This window comes from Indicator indicator, chromosome 6 (genome assembly GCF_027791375.1).
Source record: "Indicator indicator isolate 239-I01 chromosome 6, UM_Iind_1.1, whole genome shotgun sequence".
Lineage (NCBI taxonomy): Eukaryota > Metazoa > Chordata > Aves > Piciformes > Indicatoridae > Indicator > Indicator indicator.
The window spans coordinates 4801819-4823253 of record NC_072015.1 but is presented as its reverse complement, the minus strand read 5'-3'; the positions used below and the strand labels follow the sequence as shown (position 1 = coordinate 4823253).

General features: G+C 39.3%; 1 protein-coding gene across 4 annotated transcripts in view; it reads right to left on the bottom strand.

The window, feature by feature from the left end:
- LOC128967622 (cadherin-6) overlaps positions 1-16024 on the bottom strand; it is a 47662-nt gene extending 31638 nt beyond the window's left edge. For all 4 annotated transcript variants that reach the window (XM_054381803.1, XM_054381804.1, XM_054381805.1 and 1 more), the window contains exon 1: positions 15794-16024. In XM_054381803.1, the coding sequence (XP_054237778.1) occupies positions 15794-16024 (231 nt within the window). The remainder of the gene's footprint in view (positions 1-15793) is intronic.
- Positions 16025-21435: the final 5411 nt, after the last annotated feature.

Sequence of the window (21435 nt, the reverse complement as noted above, 5' to 3'; positions counted from 1 at the left end):
GTTGTGCTATTCTTGTGCTAGCATTGTTTTTCTTTTTTAAGAACCTCTTCCCATGTACATACATTCTTCCTCATCCAGCATTTATAGATAATAATCCTATATGCTTTCAGTATTTTTCTTTGCTAGGCCACCAGCCTATATACAGTCTTTGCTTGTAAAAAAGGCACTTCTGAGTCCTCAGCTGGAATCCTGTTTACAACTCCAGTCTCTTGTTTCCAAGTGAATGGATTCTATGCAGAGCCATTGAAGAAAAGGCCAGATATGAGGAACTGATGATCCTAGTAATTTTTCTGTAATTGCTGCATTTCAATTGCCTTTCCTTCTGTATAAATGGACACAGGTCTTTGAACAATGATGTTAATGTTTTCCTATCTCTATTAGAAATGAGTACAAGCATATGCCATTTTCATTGCTGTATCAAACTAGCTTTCTTCTGTCATCCCATGATTGACTAAAACATGCCGGTTTTTATCCTTCTCTTGCTGTTTCTAATTTATGATCATTCATTGGATTATTTTTAATAACTATTATTTCAAGAACATTGCATTTTCATCCTGCTTCTATTCCTTCCATTTTGAAGAGCATCCTTTTCTACCTATATAATGTTCTGGTGAGCAATAAAGGATAAGATTCAGTACTGAAATCAGGCATGCAAACATGAAATCTGTAGAAAATTCATGAAAAAAGAGCACTGAAGAATTACTGAGTTTATATAAGATTTCTGCATTTTGGAGTGTTGGCTTCTTTAGAGCCCTTGGAAAATATGATAGACTCAGTGATCTCAGAGGTCTTTTCCACCAGATCAACGTATGATTCTATAGAATATGTCCTATCTGGATTGTGCTTACATTTTGGGGTTTTGTTTATAAAAGGTTGTATAGCAGAATCAGAACTACTTTAAACCCTGGCTCATTCAGCTCTTATTAATATAATAAGAAGTAACAGACTATATATATATAAAGTTTTTATATAAAGGTTTTATATAAAGTTTGTATCAGAAAGCTGCCTTTTTTTTTTAGGCAAGCCATATCAGCCTTCATTCCATGGAATCAAAGGTATGTTTGAAGAAAAAAATGCATTAATAAATAAATAAATTGTAAAGTATAGAGGGATCCAATACTTGGACTATGAGACAGAATCACAGAATGCCAGGTTGGAAGGGACCCCATGGATCATCTGATCCAGCCTTTCTAGGTGATAGTGTTGTTTAAATGAGATGGCCCTGCACTCTGTCAAGCTGAGCCTTAAAATTACCAATGTAGGCAAATCCATTACTTCTCTTGGGAGCTGATTCCAATGTCTGACTGTTCCCATGGTGAAACATTTTCTTCTGGAGTCCAGTGGGAATCTCCCCAGGAGTAACTTGTACCCATTACCCCTTGTCTTTTACATGTGACTCCTTGTAAAAAGGGAGTCTCCATTGTCCTGGTATCTGCCCTTCATATACTGGTATGTGGTAATAAGGTCTCCTCTAAGCCTTCTCAAGGCTGAACAAACCTCAGCCTTTCCTCATATGGAAGGTCTACCAGTTCCCTGATCATTCTCTGTTAAAATGCAATCATTTCTACTTAAAAAAATTGAAATGTTTTAGTAAAAGAAACAACCCAGAGTGTAACGGGAAAGGGTAAAACAATAATGCCCTCTAAGGGTCCCCCTTTAACCTAAGTACTGTTCTTAGATCTAAACCTGAGGGTTTTTACCCAAAAAAATGCCATGAGATTAAAAAAAATGCTAAAATTGCACCCACTGCAGATGGAGAAAACAACTAGATGTCAAATAGAATTGTTCAGTAACAGCAGTATCATCTGAAAAAAAAAACATCCTCCTATCCTGTTATAGGAGGAATAGAAAAAACACCTAGGAAGAAACCTGCAGCAAGATGATGATATCTTTCTGTTTCTTGAGAGCATCAAAATGTCAGTGATCTTTCTCATTCACTGTCAAAAGCAGGAGTACCAATCTAATCCCTGCAAATAAATGACACTAAGAGAAGGTAAAGCACAGGAAAAAAAGAGTCCAAAAAGCAATAAGGACATTTCAACATTCAGACACAAGCAGGTATTCAGAAGGCAAACTCAGAATAAAAGATGGTGGCATCTGATTTCAAAACAAAGAAAGAAACCATAGAAAAGACACTGGAATAATAGGGAACAGTGGTGAAACAAAAGAAAAAAAAAAGTGTAAGAAATAAGGAGCCTGGATCTGGGGGTGCTGGTGGATGGCTGGCTGAACATGAGCCAGCAGTGTGCCCACATGGCCAAGAAGGCCAGCAGCATCCTGGCCTGTATCAAAACCCATGTGTCCAGCAGGAGTAGAGAAGTGATGGTGCCTATGTATGGCCCTGGTGAGGCCACAGCTTGAATACTGTATTCAGTTCTGGGCTCCACAGTGTAAGAAAGACTTTGGGATTCTGGAAGGTGTCCAGAGAAGTGCAACAAGTCTGATGAGGGGTTTGGAGAGCATGTCATATAAGGAGTGGCTGAGGGAGCTGGAGGTGTTTAGTCTGGAGAAGAAAAGGCTAAGGGGAGATCTTACTGCCGTACTACCTGAAAGGAGGCCAGAGTGAGGCTGGTGTTGGTCTCTTCTCCCAAGTACTAGTGATAGGATGAGAAGAAATGAGCTTAAGTTGTGCCAGGAGAGGTTTAGATTGGATCTTAGGTAAAATTTCTTTACTGAGAGAGCGGTGAGGCATTGGAATAGGCTGCCCAGGGAGGTGGTGGAATTGCCCTCACTGGATGCGTTCAAGAAGTGTGTAGATGTGTCACTTCGGGATATAGTTTAGTGGTCATGGTAGCTGGGTTATGGTTGGACTTGATGATCTTAAAGGTCTTTTCCAACCTTAATGATTTTATGATTTGTCATTTGACCAGGGACAACGGCAGGCTGGAAAACTCCTTTCTCTTTTTGTGAGGGCTATATATGAGGTTACATGACCAAGATGTACAGGGACACCAGGCTGGCTGATGCTGTGATCTTTGGTTTACAGAACAGGCTGGCCAAATAGTAGCTGGGAACCTACTGTTCTATTTTAAATGCGTGAAGCTAAGAATAAACACCCATACCCCGGTGGCTCACAGCTTTATGATACACCCTTCAAAATCACAAATGAGTTTTCTAACCTGAAGTGCAAACATGCAGCCACAGCTAATCAGCTTTGCAAAAAATCATTTGGAAAGTATTAATCCTTTCAGCATTGCCTAGGGCCTATCAACTCTTTTTCCTCTTGGGTTCCCCAGCTGCTGCTGCTCTTCATCGTGATTAAACAGGGACAAAGGCACAAGAACTTTTTTGTCCTGCTCTGCAGTTAACTGTTACCTCAGACTAAAAAGGTCTCTTTCTGTTGGCCCTTCTCTCAAGGGGCAACTCGTTATCAGATCTTCATGAATATTTAGCAAAGCTTCAAAATAGGTAAAGGTGTCTCTATGTTCTCCTGAGCTGAGTGGTGTTTAGCTCTTCTGTGGTAATGCAAGTTTTATTTGTTACTCTTCCTATTATTTTCAAGCACAATTAAAGCAGGAATTCACAAAGTTTGCCTTTACGAAGACAAAGCAGGTCTTTAATTTATAAGGCAGAAGAGACTGTGGTGTCAAGTCTCCTCTCTGTACATATGGGCCCTGGAATTTAATGTTCTTTATCAAACTTCTTGCTTTTCTTTGAACTACTGTAAGTAAGAACAGTAAGTAAGATAGCAGGTCTTTCTTTTATGCTCTAAGGAACACAAAACAATTCTTTCTGTGAGTAGTAACTCACTTCTCACTTTAAAAAAATTAAAAGCTCTGTGGCTGTAAACTGAATTTTCCCAGTTTTTACCTACAGCAGTTGCATTTCACTATACCTTTGTCTGAAAGACTAAAGAGCCCTCTCCAGCTAAACAGTAGTGATGGGAACAAAAGAGCATTGTATAGACTTTTGAAATTACCCTCACAAAAGCATGAAGATCTGGTTGTTCTCTTAAGAAAAGCCAAGGTAGTTTAAAAAAACACAGTTGTATGCTTTTTTCCCCGTGGTACCTTAAGACTTTGTGCTAAAGTGAAAAGGAATACATGAGTTTTCATTTCTAGCAGGTGAACTTTCATTATTGCCTTTTTCCAAGTCAGAGCAAAATAGTTCCAATATCCTGATATTATTGCATAGCTAAAAGACAGATAGGGGCACAGGAAAAGGTACCTACAGCACAGTTCATGTACCTGTACTGTTTAGGCTTACTAATTAACATATAAACTATGTCTCATTCTCTTTATTTTTTTGCAAGAAAAGATACTCACTAAGACAAAAGGCCCAGGTATGTACCTCATCTGTTAAAAATTACACAAGAGGAAAAAAAGTCATTTGAGTTTTTCTGTGTACCCAGCCATTTTATGGCAGAATACTTTTCTGGGTTTGATCTAAATATTTTCAATTAATTTGAAGATCTTTAATTGACTATAATGGGACTTCTACCCTGTACCACTTTACTCAAAAAGTGAACTCACATAGTAGTAGATGACAGCAAGTATTCCACTGAGATAAGAAGAAAATAATTTTTTATTTTCAGAAAGGAGTGAATTCAACAAATGTGCACTTCCATAATTAATAATTTGGTTTAATATATGTGCCCTAATCTCTAAATTATGTGATGTGTTTAATTAGTCTGTATGATGTGGCCAGCTCTGATTGCATTTGATTTCTCAGGAAATCCTTTTACTCAGGGACAGTTGTTTACTTTTTATCACTGGTCGCAATTATCCATTTCATCAGTGAGAAAATGTTTTCTTTGGACTCATGAATTTCACAAATGTCTCAAAATTATAGAATAGGCAAATGCAGCACCTCATGAAGGTATATGAATCAGTACATTTCTAATTCAGTGAAAACCCCTGTGAGGGTAGGGAAGAATCTATCTTAACAATTATCTAGGATAAAAAAATAACAAAACAAACCAAGAAAATCCCTTGGTCTAATATCCAGAAATGACTTATTGGGATATAGTTGAATAAAACATCAGGCTTCTTCAGCAAGTAACAGCTTCTGACCACTCCCTGATGGATGTGCTTGAAAGCAAATGCTCATCTTTTGCTTACCAACAAAGGTGGCCCTTTGATATTCTGACTACTTGATGCTGACAATCAAATCCTGAAATATATGTAAGAATTTTATATGCTATAAAGGTATGTGTGGGAGGGAAGAAAGGAGGTGAAATGGAGAAGGGAAAATACAGACAAACACTTAAACAAATAAGAACCCACATTCAGATTTAAATGAAGACTTAATAAGAAGGAAATTAATTCATATCCACAGGCTTAGTTGAGTCTTTAATCTACCTCCATGCCTGGATCACTTAGTTCAGAAGCTGGGGGAAAAAAAAAATCTCCATGCTGTCATGTTCTCCAACTTTGTTTCTAAACTAAAGTTTTTGTCATGTAAACATAATTAAGGATTTGACAGCAGGTACAATCTAAAAAGCTTCATATTTAAATTTCAACAAGACCTTCTTCAAAAAGGCTGCTCAACTAGGAATATGTTTATGGGAAACTCTAGCCAAGGCTGCCATTGAGTAGATTTCTCTTTCAGGTAAGTATTCCTTAAAGTGCATTAATCAAGATATGTAGTTACAGCTCACATGACTTGAATGCTGCAGCAGCTGAGGCATGTAGGTCCTTTAGAAAGTCCAGGTCAGGAAGGCAAGGAGGAAAATTAGTAAAAGATCATCTGGATAGGTGGAGCTTCTCTTTGGAACAGGTGACAAAACAATTAAGAGCTTGTAGAGAATAGGACAGACCAACACAAGACATCATGACAGGCATCTGCTACAGACCACCTGCTTGAAGAGATGAAGAAGTTGAAGCCTTGTTTACACAGATGGAGACAATTCTGTGATTGCAGGCCCAAATACTTATGGGAGACTTTAATCGTTCTCATGTTTGCTGGAAGGGCTCTGTGTCTATATGCAAGCAAACCAGAATGGCATAAGACAGTTTCTTGACCCAAGAGACTGATTAGTTGACCAGAGGATGTGTTATGTTGGTCCCATTACTCATGAATGAAAAAGAACTGCTCAGGGATGTGGAAGTGCAATTTGCCCACAGGCCCCAAAGATCCTTGAGCATAGCAGAAAATTCTGGTGGAGTGAAGCATTATTCACAGCAGACAAACCCCCAATAAATTAGCAGCCTTTTAAGTAAATTGGAAAAACTCAGCTCCATAGGACAACACTGGATGGATCTAAGGATGGTAATTAAATGTTTTCTTTCTATAATGTCTGAAAGTCATAATCACTGGGGAATGTTCTTAAACTCTGAGAAAGTCATGCTCATTCCAGAAGAGAGCAAGAAGAAGAATCTGAGAATTTAGTAGTGGCAAATCATGCTTAGCTAACTTGGCTGCCTTTCATGAAGGCATGGATGGCACTGTGAACAAGTAGAGGGCAGTGGATATTGCATGACTTTTCAATGCCTCTGACACAGTCTCCTACAGTATCCTGGCAGACAAATGAGTGAGATACGGGCTGGAGAAATGTTTAACAAAGTGGGTGGAAAATTGGCTGGATAGCCAAGCTGAAAGGATTGTGATCTGTGGTATGAACTCTGACTGGTGGCTGATCACTACTGATGTTCCTCTCATGTTGATGCTGGGGTTAAATGTTGCTTAATGTCTTAATGGCTCAAATGATGTAATGCAGCTTTTGCAGATTGTTAAAAAAATGGAGGTCAGTTGAATAGAGTACACTCAATATTGAGAAGGCCAAGCTGCTATCTGGAGGGACCTCAACAGCCAGGAGAAATGGACTTAAGGAAAAGTCAAAACGTTCAGTACAGGCAAATGCAAAGTCCTGCATTTATGCTGGAATAAGCACTTGTAGTGTTACAGGCTGGACAGGAAAAAGTGTTGCAGTGGAAGTATCTGGGCATTCAGATACTTCAGACAAGACATTGAACATGAATCATCTGTATGCCCTTGCTGAGAAGAAAGCCAACTGGTTTGTTTTAGCAGAAATATGGCCTTCATTGAGGATGTTGATCATTCTCTTTCATTCAGAGTTGGTGAGAATGTAACTGGAGTACTGCATCTAGTTTTGCCCCTCCTTTGCACAAGAAAGATATTAATGGTGAGTTTACAGAAGGGTCACCAAGAGGGTTAGAGGGGCTGGAGCACATGGTGTGTGAGGAGAGGAGAAAAAATGGGTTTGTTAAGAATTGTGAAGGTTTATTGTTGTTTACAGGTACCTCATGGGCACAGCTAGAGAAGGCAGTAATAGGATGAGAGGCAATAGACATAAGTTGCAACAAAGGAAATCCTGATTAGATATTAGGAGAGGGGAAAAATAAAGAAGGGGAAGATGGTTAAGCACTGAAAAAGGTGTCTAAAGAAACTGTGGAATGTCCATCCTTGGAAATAACACAAAATTTGACCACACACTGCCCTGAGCAACTTGCTCTAATTGGACCTGCTTTGAGGAGAGGCTTAGATTAGATTGCCTCTAGGGGTTTCTTCCAGCCTTAGTTATTCTGTGATTCTGTCTGCCAGGTGTGATAGTCAGTCCCAGGCTTCAGCTAACAGTTCAAGATTCAACATTGCCTGTCTAGGAATGTGAGTTCATTTTGACTGGAAACCCTAGAATTCTTTTGGTGAGAGTACTTGTCTATGCTCTTCCAATTATATCATATCTAGTATTCATGAAAGAAAAAAATTCTCTCTGAAGCACACATAATTGGTGTGATCTTATCAAGTCTAAATAATCTAAAAGGAATTTTTCATAAAATATTTTCTGTAGGTAAAATAATAGATATTTGCATGAGGTGAGTTTATCAGGTGAATGCTCTAGATCCTGACAGACTTTATTACTTGAAAGTAGCAGAGGCTCACACTATTTTACAGTTGCCATGAATATTCATGCAAGAATTTCAACCACAAGGCATTAACTCTTTGCTTGCAATGCCCTTGGCACTTGTTACTTCTATGAGTACAGGACTTTCTGTGTGGAAATTTAGCAGTTGTAATCAGCATTAACTCTCCTTTAAGCAACTGACCTGAAATGTGTTATACCACAGAATGAGCATGGAGTTGAAAGAAACTATGAATGCTCTGACACCTCTGTTTGCATGCCCTTTAAATCCTCTGCTGGTGTCCCAGTCAGCTTGATTGCAAGGATTGCTGGGTAGGAGGGGGCATGTCATGGAGGCAAACATACAGTTAAACTGTTTGGTTCTGTCTTTGGGAGAACTTAACCTTCCATTAATGATAAATGACACTAAACAGAAGTTATATGAGAGACCTGACGTGTTGTTGCCTTCCAGTATGAAGATGTAGTATGGGCAAAGCTGACAACCATGCTAAAGATGACTGAATGATCATTATATGAACCTGTGTGGGTCAGTAAAACCTTCTTTGTTCCAGCAAACATCTAATGGTGAAATATTGCTGGATATTTCACAAAGAGACAAAGTAAGAAATAGTGCCAGGCCATTCCAGCTGAGTTGTTCTGGACCCCCGCTCTGTACAACATGGCATATGCACATTGAGGGTAGGACAGCAGTCTTCACTGAATTATATGATTCCAAAATAAAAAACTCTGAAAATCAACCAGTGGGAATGATAGTTCTAACATAAGCATTTCCTGGTTTCCCCCTTCTCCTTTAATGTACATTTTTAACTTCCAGCTCACTGGGAGTGTTTTATTTCTTTACAATGATGTTCTGGGGTTTTGGTGGGGTTTTTTTTATCCTTTTTTTTTTTTTTTTTTTTTTTTTTTGGTGACATTAGATTGATGTTTTTCCTTTCTCCTTTCTTTCCAGAGGGTGATTCTTCCTTATCTTTCATCTGCCACCTCTGACTTGCATGATAACTACAAGCTTCACTGAATCCTGAAGTATTTGCAAGTGCATGCTGAGGTTTGTTTCCCCCCGTGAATGGTGAAAGCAAGCCACAGTCTGCATTAGCACATACAGATCAACAGTATCAACAGCATTCACATCACAACACATTTTCAGTTTGTCTTTTGAAACGTTACACTGACTGGCCACAGCTCTCAATTTCCTGCCCTGTTGTGACCCTGTGTTCACCACTAGGTGAAACAGCAGCAAAAGAAAAGGGATTATGGTTTATGCTTTAATATTTTTGGTGAGCCAACTCTAAACAAAAAAAAAAAAAGGGGGGGTGTAACAATGATTCTTTGCCTTGAACTGTCACTAGCCTGCCATTCCATATTTATGATGTTGCAGCTTTATAGTGAGGATTTTACTGTGCTGTATAAATAAGAAAACAGCTCCAAAGACCTGTGATGTAAGTAAGTTGAAATAAAGCATGAACTTCACCAGTAGTCTCTCCCTGAGGAGAGCTGTTTTTCTATAGCTAAAAGTCTAGGGGTGCACAATCCAGGAAGACATGCAAATTGCTACCAAGAGTAGGGCAAGATGGTCTGTGACATGATGTGGCCCAAAACGTAAGTACTGGTATGAGCAGGTTGTTAGCATATGGAAAACAAGATTGTTTAGTTCAAGGCACAAAAAATGAAAAATAAGAATTAACAGAAAGATTGGCTTGCGGGTCCCAGGATTTCATGCTTCTCTAGGTAGAATGGGAAGAAGGTTGTGTACTGTTACAGTCTAACTACCATCATGTACTGTAATGCAGGAAGTGTGGTATGTTTGAAACAGATGGTTGTAAGGCTCTTATGTTGTATAATATATTTGGATACAAGGATGATGCCAAGTAGAGTCACAATTACGATGATCATAAACATTAACCATCCTATATTTCCTGCCTTTTCATTTTCTGAATAACATTCTTGTCCATCCCACCCATTCCTCATTGCCTCCTTTCTTAGCTCCCATATGACAGTTTAAAATCTGCAAGCTGTTTCTGGATTGTCATTCTGGGCCTCTAACCTCTCAACCGTCCCTCATTTCAGAGTTATCTCTATTCCACAGAGACTGACAGTACAGAGAAGTTCTATCAGAGCCAGTAAATCTTTCAAAGAGGAATATAAGACAAGTGTGTATATGTGTGTGCAATTCAATATAGGAATGAAGGGCACTTGGGAAAGTCAAACAGTGGGACAGCAAATATGAATGATGGATGAGGAATAAAGAAAGTGCAGCTGCACCATGGCATTTTTTCTACCTTTTAAGAGAATGACAAATATTCAGCCTCCTGAAGTGGGAGGCAGGTGACCTAATAATTTAAATGGGAGGGGTAGGGAAGATGGCAAAGAACTCTGTTTTTTGTTTGTTTGTTTGTTTAATTTTAATCTCAGTTTAGAAATCCCTGACTTTCATCTGTGCATGAAGTTATTTAAGCTCCCTGTATACCAGTTTCCTCATGTGTAAAAGGTTGATCTTAATGTTTCTTTCACCACACAGTTAAGCATATCATTGCAGTTGACTAACACTGAGACATGTAAAGGACACAAAAAAAGGATTCTGTGACTTTCTTGTCAGGAGCAAGGGCAGGAGTACCATGAATGCCCCTCAAAAGCCTTATTCCTCTGCAGAGAGAGGTGCAGATGGCCATTAGTACTCCCCAAGGACCACTGCAATCTCTCACAGATAGTGTGCTGGAGGGAAACCTAAATCTGGAAGGGTGCAAAACCTTTGTCCTCCTCCTTCTGCATGGTAAAGGATGTGAAGGTCCTTTGAGAGGCACAGCATAAAGTCAAATTTTATGTGCACATTGAGCTGTGGAAGAGGATGGTTGAGGACTTGCCAGGGACAGGCGTCCAGCCCAGAGCCTTGTGTACACTCTGGGCACTGCTGCAACCCATAGAGCACTTTACATTGACTGATTCAACCCAGGGGTGACTAATAGCTGTTTTCAGTTTTGTTACGAAGCCACTTCAAGGCCAGGAATTGTTCAGGGCTGACAGGTCATTCAGAGACTTAAAGCCTAGCTCTTGGGCTGCCAGTTCTCCGGGAAGGAGAATGCAGAATCTAGAACTGGAGAACTGTTTTGAGTAGACTCCCTGAATAAATAGAAGTCACAAGGGGGACTTTTAATTGTAGACCTTGTAAAGATAACACATATCCACTGCGTTTAGAATAGGAAACTGCAGGCATCAGGTTTATATCATAGTGCAAGTTACAAAGTAAAGAGAAATACTAAGCAAGTGTTTGCCAAAAGAACTGCATAAAGGATATTAAAAGTGCAGATGGCAAGAATCATTTTAGTTAGACTTTTCACATCTTGCTTTTCTGGGGGAACAAAATGTACAGAATGCCAGCACACTAACAATGTAGGAGAAATTGAGGTTTCTCTTGCTAGTTATCATGTCATCCAATTAAGATGTGATGATACCTTTTAAACATTGGGGTAATGTGACCCATTACTGCCTCAAATGCTGAAAATGCATGGACTGTATTACATGGAGACAATTTCCCTTGTTTAAATAGCCCCTTGTGTCTGCTCACAGCCAGACTTTTTTTTTGTCCCAGTATGTCACTTACTCCCACTACTTTCAGTGGTTTGGAGAGATTCCACCTTTTGTTTGATTTGCTTCTGTTGGAATACACTGCAAGGAATGATTCTGCTTGTTTTCAGAATAGTTGTAGCCAGAAGTAAAAACAGGCAAAAGAAAGAAAAACAATACTGAACAATACTGAAACTACACTGTGATATCATTTAGTTCACCCCCCCCCCCCCCCCCCGCCTCCCCTCCAAAGCAGGATCAATGGTACCTTAAACCATTCCTGACAGAGGTTAATTTATAGTTCCCTGTGGTTCTTTCAACACCAAACAAAAGGATTCTGGTTTTGCCTACAGTAATGCAGTATTCTTTCTGCTTCACCAAGCCACACAGCAGCAGAACTTTGACTTTATCTTCTTTGAAAAATGGAGCTGTCAGCAGAGGATGATTGTTTATGATAGGTTGTACAGGTAGTAACATCAGATAGCTTTCAGGCAAGCATGCTGCTTGAATTATACAAACATCAATAAGACACAGCGAAAAAATGAAAAGTATGTCTGGAAATTTCCTTTTAGTTCCACAGTTGTGCTGTTTTTATCAGGAATGTTAAGTTGTTCCTTTCCACTGCAGACTGCCAGAAGCTGTTCCTGGGTTAATGAGTAAGAGTTAAGATTTGTTCAGCTCTTCCTTTAGTCTAAAAGACAGTGCCATCCTGTTCCTTTATGTAACAAGGATTCACAGGTATGTACTTTAACAAGACCACTCATTGATGGATGCCAGTCTATAGATTTTATGAGGCCAATGGCACCATCATGAAGTGACATTGAGTGCATACAAATGGTTACTATACCTTTGAATACAACCTTGGAACAGGGCAGACTTTTTTCACTCTTTTTGCCCAGAAATACCTCAAGACCTCTAGGGAATGTAGCATCTATCTCTATATACAGCTGCACTACAGCTTCATTGTTTACCTGTGATTTAGCCCTTTAAAACAGTACTAAGCAGCCACAGGTCTCTTTTAAAACCCAACTCTACTGTTGCAGATTTTGGCTAGGTAGTGGTGCTGGGCAATTCTGTACTTTGATGCTCATGTAATCCTTTTATTTTATTTTAGGATTGAGTTGCTGCCAAATGCCATAACTTCTGAACCAGAAAAAAAGATATCTTCAGGTTAAAATGTCACCATGCCCATCAATCACACTTCAATAAATAGCTGTAGTTCACAAGTTATTCAGCAATGAATAATTCCAGTCTAGAACTTTGCTTCAATTCCTCATATTGTCTGAGACTAACCATGACTGGGAGAATTTCTACTTTATTTCACTAATATACAGGAATGAAATTGAGGGACACAAGAACTGGATAATAAAATGATGGATCTAGTGTCAGAGCCACAGCATACAATCCGCTGGAGCTTCTTGCTGGCTGCTACATATTCTTGTCTAGTGTGATAGAGCAGTGTATTTGGGCTGACAGCAAAGTGTGCAGCATACAAAACTTTTTAGTAGCTGACAGTACCCCTGGGTACCAAAAAAGGGCTACTTGGTTTTGTATGTACTTAGGTAATTATCTCCTAAAGGATGGACAGCATTTGGGTTCATTGGAGAGAGAGTATACATTTATGGATCACAGTAGTGCTCTGGTCCATGACTTGGATAATGCTTCAGCACTGTCTTCAGTATTGCCTTGAGCTCTGTCTTCAGAGAGATTACCTTTCTTTTTTCCTCTCAAGCCTGAATTCATTCCTCTTCACGTTTCTTTCTCCTCCCCTGCCTCTCCCAATTATTATTATATGAATGTGGGATTTGAAGTATAAACAATTACAGGGTTTTACAACTGTACTTTGGGCAGTCTATAGAAATAATGCTGAAATACAGGCGTCTCATATCTCACATTTTGATGTATATGTTTGATTAAATGGATGTTAACAAATTAAAAGACAAAAGCCCAAGTGAAAGATTTTTTTTTCCTTGTAGCTTATATGGAGGCCCCAGAAGACCCGTATCTGAGTGGTTATAGGGTAAGACATAAACACAATTCCCCTTTATATACATATATTTCTCTTGCTTTAATAGATTTTCCTTTCCCAATTTCTTTATGCTATAGTATATTATAAATACTATAGCCAAATATTCCTACTATATTTGGTTCATATTTAAGGTTAACATCAAATCCCCTGAGAAAATATATGCTTCATAAACACATTAATTATCTTGATTTGCCCACACCAATCAAGTTTAATTGTTCAGTTAAATTGCCTGGTTACCTCAATTTGGAGACATTCGGCTGTTTCTATCATTTGTCCTCACACCAATATTTAACTTTCTCTAATAATAAATGGCTGCTCTTCCCTGCCTCTTGGCTAATTGTTCAATTACAAGGGAGTGAGTAGTTCTGGCATTTGAAAGACGTGTGAAAGGCCACTTGTGAACAGCCCAAGAACACAGAATCAGTGACATTTATACAATATTTGTTGTTTCTGTGCTTTGCAGCAATAAGTCTATTAAAGCACCGATAGGTAGAACAACAACTTTTTAAAATAATGTCTACAGTTTTTTTTCTCTCTGACTCCAGTTCAAACTTTCTTCTTTTTTCTGGTCCAACTAGACCATTTTTAAACTCTCTCTCAGCAAACTCACCCTGCAGGAATATTTACTTTCCCATCAGTCCCTCTGAAGCCAGTAGCTTCTGCTCTAATTCTGCAGAGGACAGAATGGGGGGCTTGGTGCTGAGCAGGATTAATATCAAAATTCACAGTGAAGATGACAGGCTGTAAGACTCACATGCTTTATCTTTGGAAAAAGAGATGTTCATTACTCTGATGCCCCCCTGAGCAGACTGTCAAACAGGAGTGTGTGTGTAGGACTACTTCCTTTAATTGATTTTCTTTTTTCTTTTCCTTGATTCCATACTTCTTATGTGTTGTTTGTTGCTGGGGTTTTTTTGGTTTTTCTTCACTGTCTCATCTTCCATTTTTATTTGTGCTCTCTTTAGGTAATCTTTTTCTCCCAACTCCTATCTGATGTCCCTTTCACTTCCTCTATCTTGATTCCTATTTTAGTTTCCTCTCCTTCCACCTCTGTCTTTCTAGTTCTTCCCTCTTACTCTGTTCTTTTTTTTTTTTTTTCTTACACTCTTATCTTCCTTCTCTACTCCTCTCTGAGGATTCTCTACCTTTGGCTTTTTCCTGTAGACTGGGCTCAATGGCACCCTTCATGAATGTTGATTGTCCTGGTTGGAGCTCTAAGACTATTACGCCAGCTGGATAGCTCTTCATTCGAATCACGCCTTGTGGCCATTTACAGGAGAGGAGTGTCACATCCAGCTCTGACTGACAGATGATTGTCAGGAAAGAAAAGCAGCCACTATCTCTTCTGGGAATGCTCAGAAGCTTGCAGAGGGAGATAAAATGTCAAACTGCTGTGATCTGCAGCCTTTGCCAAGAGGTCTTGAGAGATCAAACTAGATCAGGCATAATCCCATTTTGGTTTGGAAACCTAAGATGTATTGTTTCTGCTTCAAGTGCCATCATCAATAGCATAATTTCTGCATTCTGCAAGAGAGGTTCCTGTGGACTGCATCCCCTTGGGCAGTATAGACTCGCTCCATAGGTGCATTAGATCTACAATTCATCTAAGTGTTGTTTTCTACAGGGAGGTCTGCTTCTCAGGGAGATGGGTATTCTCAGAGTTAAACTGTGATTTTTGGTTGTGGGATTTTCATTTGTTTGGGTTTGCTTTTTAATCATTATTTTATTATTATTTTATAGACTCTTTTCCAACTACCGGCATGGTTTGAGCTTAGAAATGTTCCCCTGCCTGTTGCTTCTTAGTGTACAAGCACAGTGTGCATCAGCTCTCATGGATTGTGGTATTAACATCATGTCAGAGTCCTCAATGGCACCACAAAGCCTCATCAGAAAATGACTGCAGCACTGCTGTGTACAGTGGGGAATAAAAGGGCAAAGGGTTACCTTTTTCTGGGTAGATAGAATCCTTGCCAAAATACGAGTAGTGTGAATCCTAAATATCTTGGACCAAATCTTCTTCTGGTTTATCTAGCATGACTCTAGCAAAATTAATGAGCATAAGGGAAAATGCAAATTACATTTTAAAGCTAAAAATCTGGCCTAGACAACCCTAATAAACTGCATTATTTCCAGATGATAATAAGAAATTAAAATCTTTAACATACCTGTGCATGACTGGCCATGGGAGTTGCTGGTTAAATGAAGAACTTCCAGTTGTTGAAGCTGAAGCATACTAACCTTTCTGTTGAATACTCTTCAGCAGAAGCTAAACAGACAGGAAGGTGTAGTAGAAGTTGTAGCAAGCATTGTTTTTACCTACTTGCTATTCCTGGGTTTTCAGTGCTTCTAAAAGCAAAATGTAGATGCATATGAAAGAATCTTACCTTGCCAACGTATTGGTAGTCAGTTCCTGTGTATTCCTCCAATAAAAAGAACTGATTCCACATCCAGCTCCTTTTGGAACGGTGGAGGTCTCGCCTACTGTTTCCAGACAATACCAAAACCTTTTCCTTTTCTGGAAAGCCACTAGTCCTTTTGGGTAATGGAGTTAAGAAACTTTGGTGGGGCTGACCAGCCCAAAACAGCAGCCAGAAGCAATGGTAAGTTCTCATCATGGCAACATAAGATGGTTTAAATAACGACTTTTTGTCTTGTCCTCAAACTAACCAACTTTACTCCTCTGAATCCAATCTCATGCCGTCTTCCTTCTTTAAATATTAGCCTTTGCAGTCTCAAAGGATCTCTGAAAAAACAAAACAAAAACCTTTATAAGCATTTTCAAGGTACTTAACATTCATCACTACAGCAAGTAAGTCAAAAAAGTAGGAGAATAATAATGATTCTTGAAATGCTGGTTCCAGACATTGCAAGAAGTCTTTCAAATGATCTGTACTGTGTAGGAGAAAGGAGTCCTGATGCTTGAGGGTTTTGAGTTTGTGGGTTGTTCGTTTTCTTCCTCTTAAACTTCATTTACTTCCCTTCATTGACTGAGGCAAACGAGACATTTATCATTTTACTGCATGAACTTTAGGTTGTAACTGATTAGTTTCTAACCAGGGATCTTGATGAGGTTACTGTATTACATCAAAGAAAGGCTAGCAAGTGTGCACACTGCCTTCCCAGGAGGCATTCTGTTGCTAATGTTATGGGTTGAAGAGCCTGGACTTTGATAACTTGAGACTTTTCCCCCTCACATTTAAGGAGTTTTACCTTTAACTTCATTTAGGTAAAGAGATCAGTGAAATAAATGTGTATATTTGTCAGCACCTCCCACATACTCGACCTGTTTGATTCTGCATAGAAAATTAAGTAGATATTTTGGTTTTTTCAGTTACCTACTGCCAGAGCTTTGTATATTTGTATATAGTTATATATGTAAATACTTTCATCAATAATATTTGCAAATAAACCCATTCAGCTATTTAATATCTACCTATGGGTTCTTACTAGCTACTGCTTCCTACAGAATAATTACAAACATGATCCCTATCTCTGCATGATTTCCATAACGACAAAAGCAGTGGCATAGTGCAGTGCAGGCAGTTCGTCTGTTTTTAAAAAAGTTGAAAATTCCTATTCAGGAAGAAGAAATTATACTAAGGATCTTAGTTATGCAAAGTACCTAATTAACATTTCTAGTTCCCCAGCATAAGAAGGACATTGAGCTGTTGGACCAGGTCCAGAGGAGGGCCAAAAAGATAATCATAAGGCTGCAGCACTTTCCCTGTGGGGACAGCCTGCAAGAGTTGGGGCTGTTCGGCCTGGAGAAGAGAAGGCTCTAGGATGACCTTATAGCAGCCTTCTAGGTCATGAATCCCACCTCCCTGGAGGTGTTCAAGACCAGGTTGGATGAGGCCTTGAGCAATCTGGTCTAGTGGAAGGTGTCTTTGCCCATGGCATGGGGTTGAAACTTGATGATCTTTAAGGTCTCTTCCAACCCAAACCATTCCATGTATGAAGAAACAGGTTTGGAACATTTTTATAAAGTGAAGAAATCAGAATTAGTTGACAGAAACATTACACAACATATATTTTTCCTAAACACTTTATGTCCAGCCAGATCCATACTCTTAAAGAAGGATTGTTTGATTAATTTTCATTGGATTTTGCACTGATGCTTTTTGGAAAAGTCATCATTTGGTAGTTTTTTTTCCTTCAATATTTTGATAAAAACACAATAAAACATTCTGAACCAGCTAAAAATTCAACACAGCAGCTCTCAATATTTGTAAAGACTGTGGAATGACAGTCTGAGTATGCCAAATTAAAAAGAAGTGGGGTTTTTGTTTGTTTTATTTTGTAAGCATTTCACACAACACTACTATATCATAGGCCATTTTTTTCCTTATGTGTGTTTGTTTTATTTTTAAGGTGCAGATCAAGCAGAATTTAGCCTTTGAGCTATACTGATGGAGTTAAAGCGTTTACAATGCCTTGAGCTAGCCACTCTCCTGGTTGTCATTGCTCTTAGCAATAAATTGTATAAAATAAGCACAAGTCTCTTACTGTTGCTCTCAGTAAATCATTTTCTGTAAAGAAATACCACTTAGTGTTTAGATGGATAGTAGGTAATGGAACAGGACTGTTCAAACAATACTGTTTTACTGCTCCACAAGGTAAAATACTGTAAAAAGGTAACTTCTGAGTCAGTTTTTTGCATTAAGAGGAAGAATGGAAAAGGTACAACGAGTTCTGAAGGAGTCATTTCCTCTGGAGAAGAGGGTAGGTTTTCAGTTAGGTCTCATGATAGCCAGAGAACTTTCTGTAGGGAAAACCAAGTTGTCCTGCAGGCCATGGGAGTGATGTCCACAAACACACAGGGGTATACACCCACACCTACAAACACACACACACACAGATGTAGCAGGAAGAACAGACCCACTGCTCACCACAAGAAGGACTTCACAGAGAAGGAACAGAAAACAGCCAGCGTGCCTGAGCTTTACAATGTGCTCAACAATTGGCTTCAGTGTGAGCCATGGAGCACTGGCAAATAAATGTGCAGGTCACTAGAGGGGGACGTGGACAGATTCTGACACTAGGCTAGGGAGGGCTGAGGTGTCTTTAACTTTTCTCAGTTTATAGTTTCTCTTAACCTTTTTCTGTAACCTTCTGATTTGCAAAGGGCCTTGTCCTTTACAGCTCTAACCTTCTAATCCCCAGTTCCAAGTGGAGCCTGTTCTGGTTGCCATCTTCCCTGATATGATATGAAAGAGAAAACTATGTCTTGCACCATATTTTTGACTTCTGTTTTTTTGCCAGGTTACTTTGCAGGGAGGTTGAGGCCTGCCCAGATAAGATAATTAGTGACCCAAGCAGCAGCAGCAGTAGCAGGTGGCCATGTAACAGCATGCACATCATGATCGTGGTTGGAGTGCAGATGTGAGAACATGGATGAGACAGTAGCTCTGGCTATGTGCTTGTGGCTCACCTTACTGGAGAGGCAAGGTTTAAGGTAGAGAGCACAGCGTATGAGCAAATCTATTATCTAGCTATTAATGAAGTCTGCATGGATTGATGAAGTGTGAGGGATTGAAAATCACAACCTGAGAGGCTTCCTCAGTGCTCATCTCATTACCTCTATACCCAAATTCCACAGTGGGTCTCAGTATTTCTGCTCCTACGTGTAACACTTCCTTAGCAGTGCTGCCTGGAGTAGCATTACAACACAGGATTTGTGCCAGCCTTTTAAAGGATCAGTCCTTCAAATGCCAATTGCCAGAAACAATTATTCCTGTGGGGAAATTTTCTGCACTTGAAATCAGCTATTTCTCACAGCTCTGATGTCATGGGAGATGTTTTATGGTGGCTCATGCTGAAATATAGCTCATGAGAATGATATCATAACTGTGAAATACAGCCTTTGACTCTGCAGTGCAGAGATGTGTCCAAAATGCTGAAATAAGGCTGTGATCCCATAATGTGCTTTCTGACTGGGAAGTCTTCACGAATCAGCAATGCAGCTAAGCCCCAGCAGCTTCCCTGTGAGCGGCAAGAGAGACACCTTTACAAATCTCAGCTTACGTGTGCAGTTGGGGTAAGTACCAACTGAAGTCCAAGGTGTCCTTGCCCTGTAGGTGCTGATAACTGTTTTATGAGTTGATGATAAAGTAAGTGACAGAATCACTATGGTCTGAGCTAGGCCTTTAGTAAAGACTGAACTCCTGTGGCACTTAAATGCCATTTTGTGTTGCAGTCCCAATGTCTCATGCTCCAGAGAGGTCTCTGCAATGTAACAGTTCTTCTCATGCAATCTTCTTTATTTTGAGAACAAGTCATTCACCAGGGATATTTTATTTTCTTTAAATGCAGATGTGCAAATAAAACTGATGGGACATTGGGATGGGAGCTAAAATTTATTTTACTTCACTTTGCACAAAGACAGAAAATGAGACAAAAGGGATGCTTTAAACATGGCATTTCTCTCAACCATTAGCTGGTCAACTGGTTGGGGAACTCACTGTGTTAATCAACTGTCAAGAGTTAAAGATGATTTTAATGTACAACAGCCTCAGACAACTGTCTGGCTCTGTCAGCTCAAATACATAGCAAATCTGGGCTTTTTATAAGAGAAGGAGGAATCTGCATACCCAAGCTGAAAAAACCTCCCGGTCTAACTTTAGGTATGGTGATTGTTAACATAAAAGCAATGTCACTTGCAGTTACAGAACTGTCTTCACTGGGACAAGTCACAGATTTAAAGTTTATGTTCATGCCACTTTGAAGGATCAAAACCTCAGACAATTGCTTAATCACTATAAATACCAACTGACTTCAAAATTATCTCCCCTAGGTGATGGTACTCATAGTCAGCCTTTCCAGTCACCATCTTTGCCAGTATCTTGTTAATGCAGGTAATGTCTTCATGCCACCAGTGTGAGAACTCAATTCAAATTTAAACTCTTCAGAGACATACTTAATTATTTAGATTACAAATCAAAGAGGAAAAGCATCCATTGGAGGCATCCTACAAATCAGGGAGATGGAGATGCCTTTCTGGCACAGTACAGGTATCAGGTGTCAGTTCTTGAGGAACCCAAAAGAAGTTCTACCTCTGCTCCCACTCAGGACTATGGGTTGAGCTGCTTCTCTGAGTTGATGGTTAAATAAATCAGACTAAGAAAAGGCTTTCCCATGAGAAGTAAGAAGAGGGAAACTATTTTTTTCTTTTATTTCTTTCTCTTCAGGCCCATAGTGATCCACTCTCAACAGACTCTCAAAGAAATACACTTTATAAAGTGTCCTAGACACTGGACTTGAGCATAATGTCCTTTCAGATTTCACATTGCGTTTTAATTGCATTTTTCTGTGCATTTCTATATTTTTAATATTACGGGCTGATGATGATTATATTTTATATAGCCTCTAAATATGCCAATAGTCATCAGTGTCTTTAAAGTTTCCTACATAATCTATATTCAAAGAGAGGTGTCAGTATAGTCGATCTTTTATTCCTTAGTCATCTAAGTACAGTTTCATTGTTTGAGGCTTGGGTGCAGAGCTTCACACATTAGGATTAAGGACTTTTTGTACACTGGAATGAAAACTGTATTTTCAAGAACTGATAATGCACTGTTATCCTCACGCTGGGACTTAATGAGCAAGTGAAAGTTAATAGAAGATGTGGCATACTAATTTAGGAAAATGAGCATAAGAAATGATACTGATATACCCTGAGTAACTGTAACTCAGCTAACAGGAATACTTAGGTTTAGGTTTTGGTAGTTCTGTGGTTGTTGGTCTTTTTTTGTGTATTTTTAACACAATAAGCTGTACCCCTCCCATTATGGAAATGGCTCAGGTTCTTGGGGGCAAATGCACAAAGATAGAGACTAGACCCTGTTCTTTCATTCTAGCAGTATGAGTGCACCAGTTTATGTGCTTTTAGTGCTTCAAACCCCTGATTTACAGTTGGTAGTGGAAAGATGCAGACTAGTCCCTGGCTTCAACAGCCATATTAAATGAAGTATCTACCACCACCTTTGCAAGAAAAAGATAGTTCTCTGCCCTGGAAGCTTTAATTTCT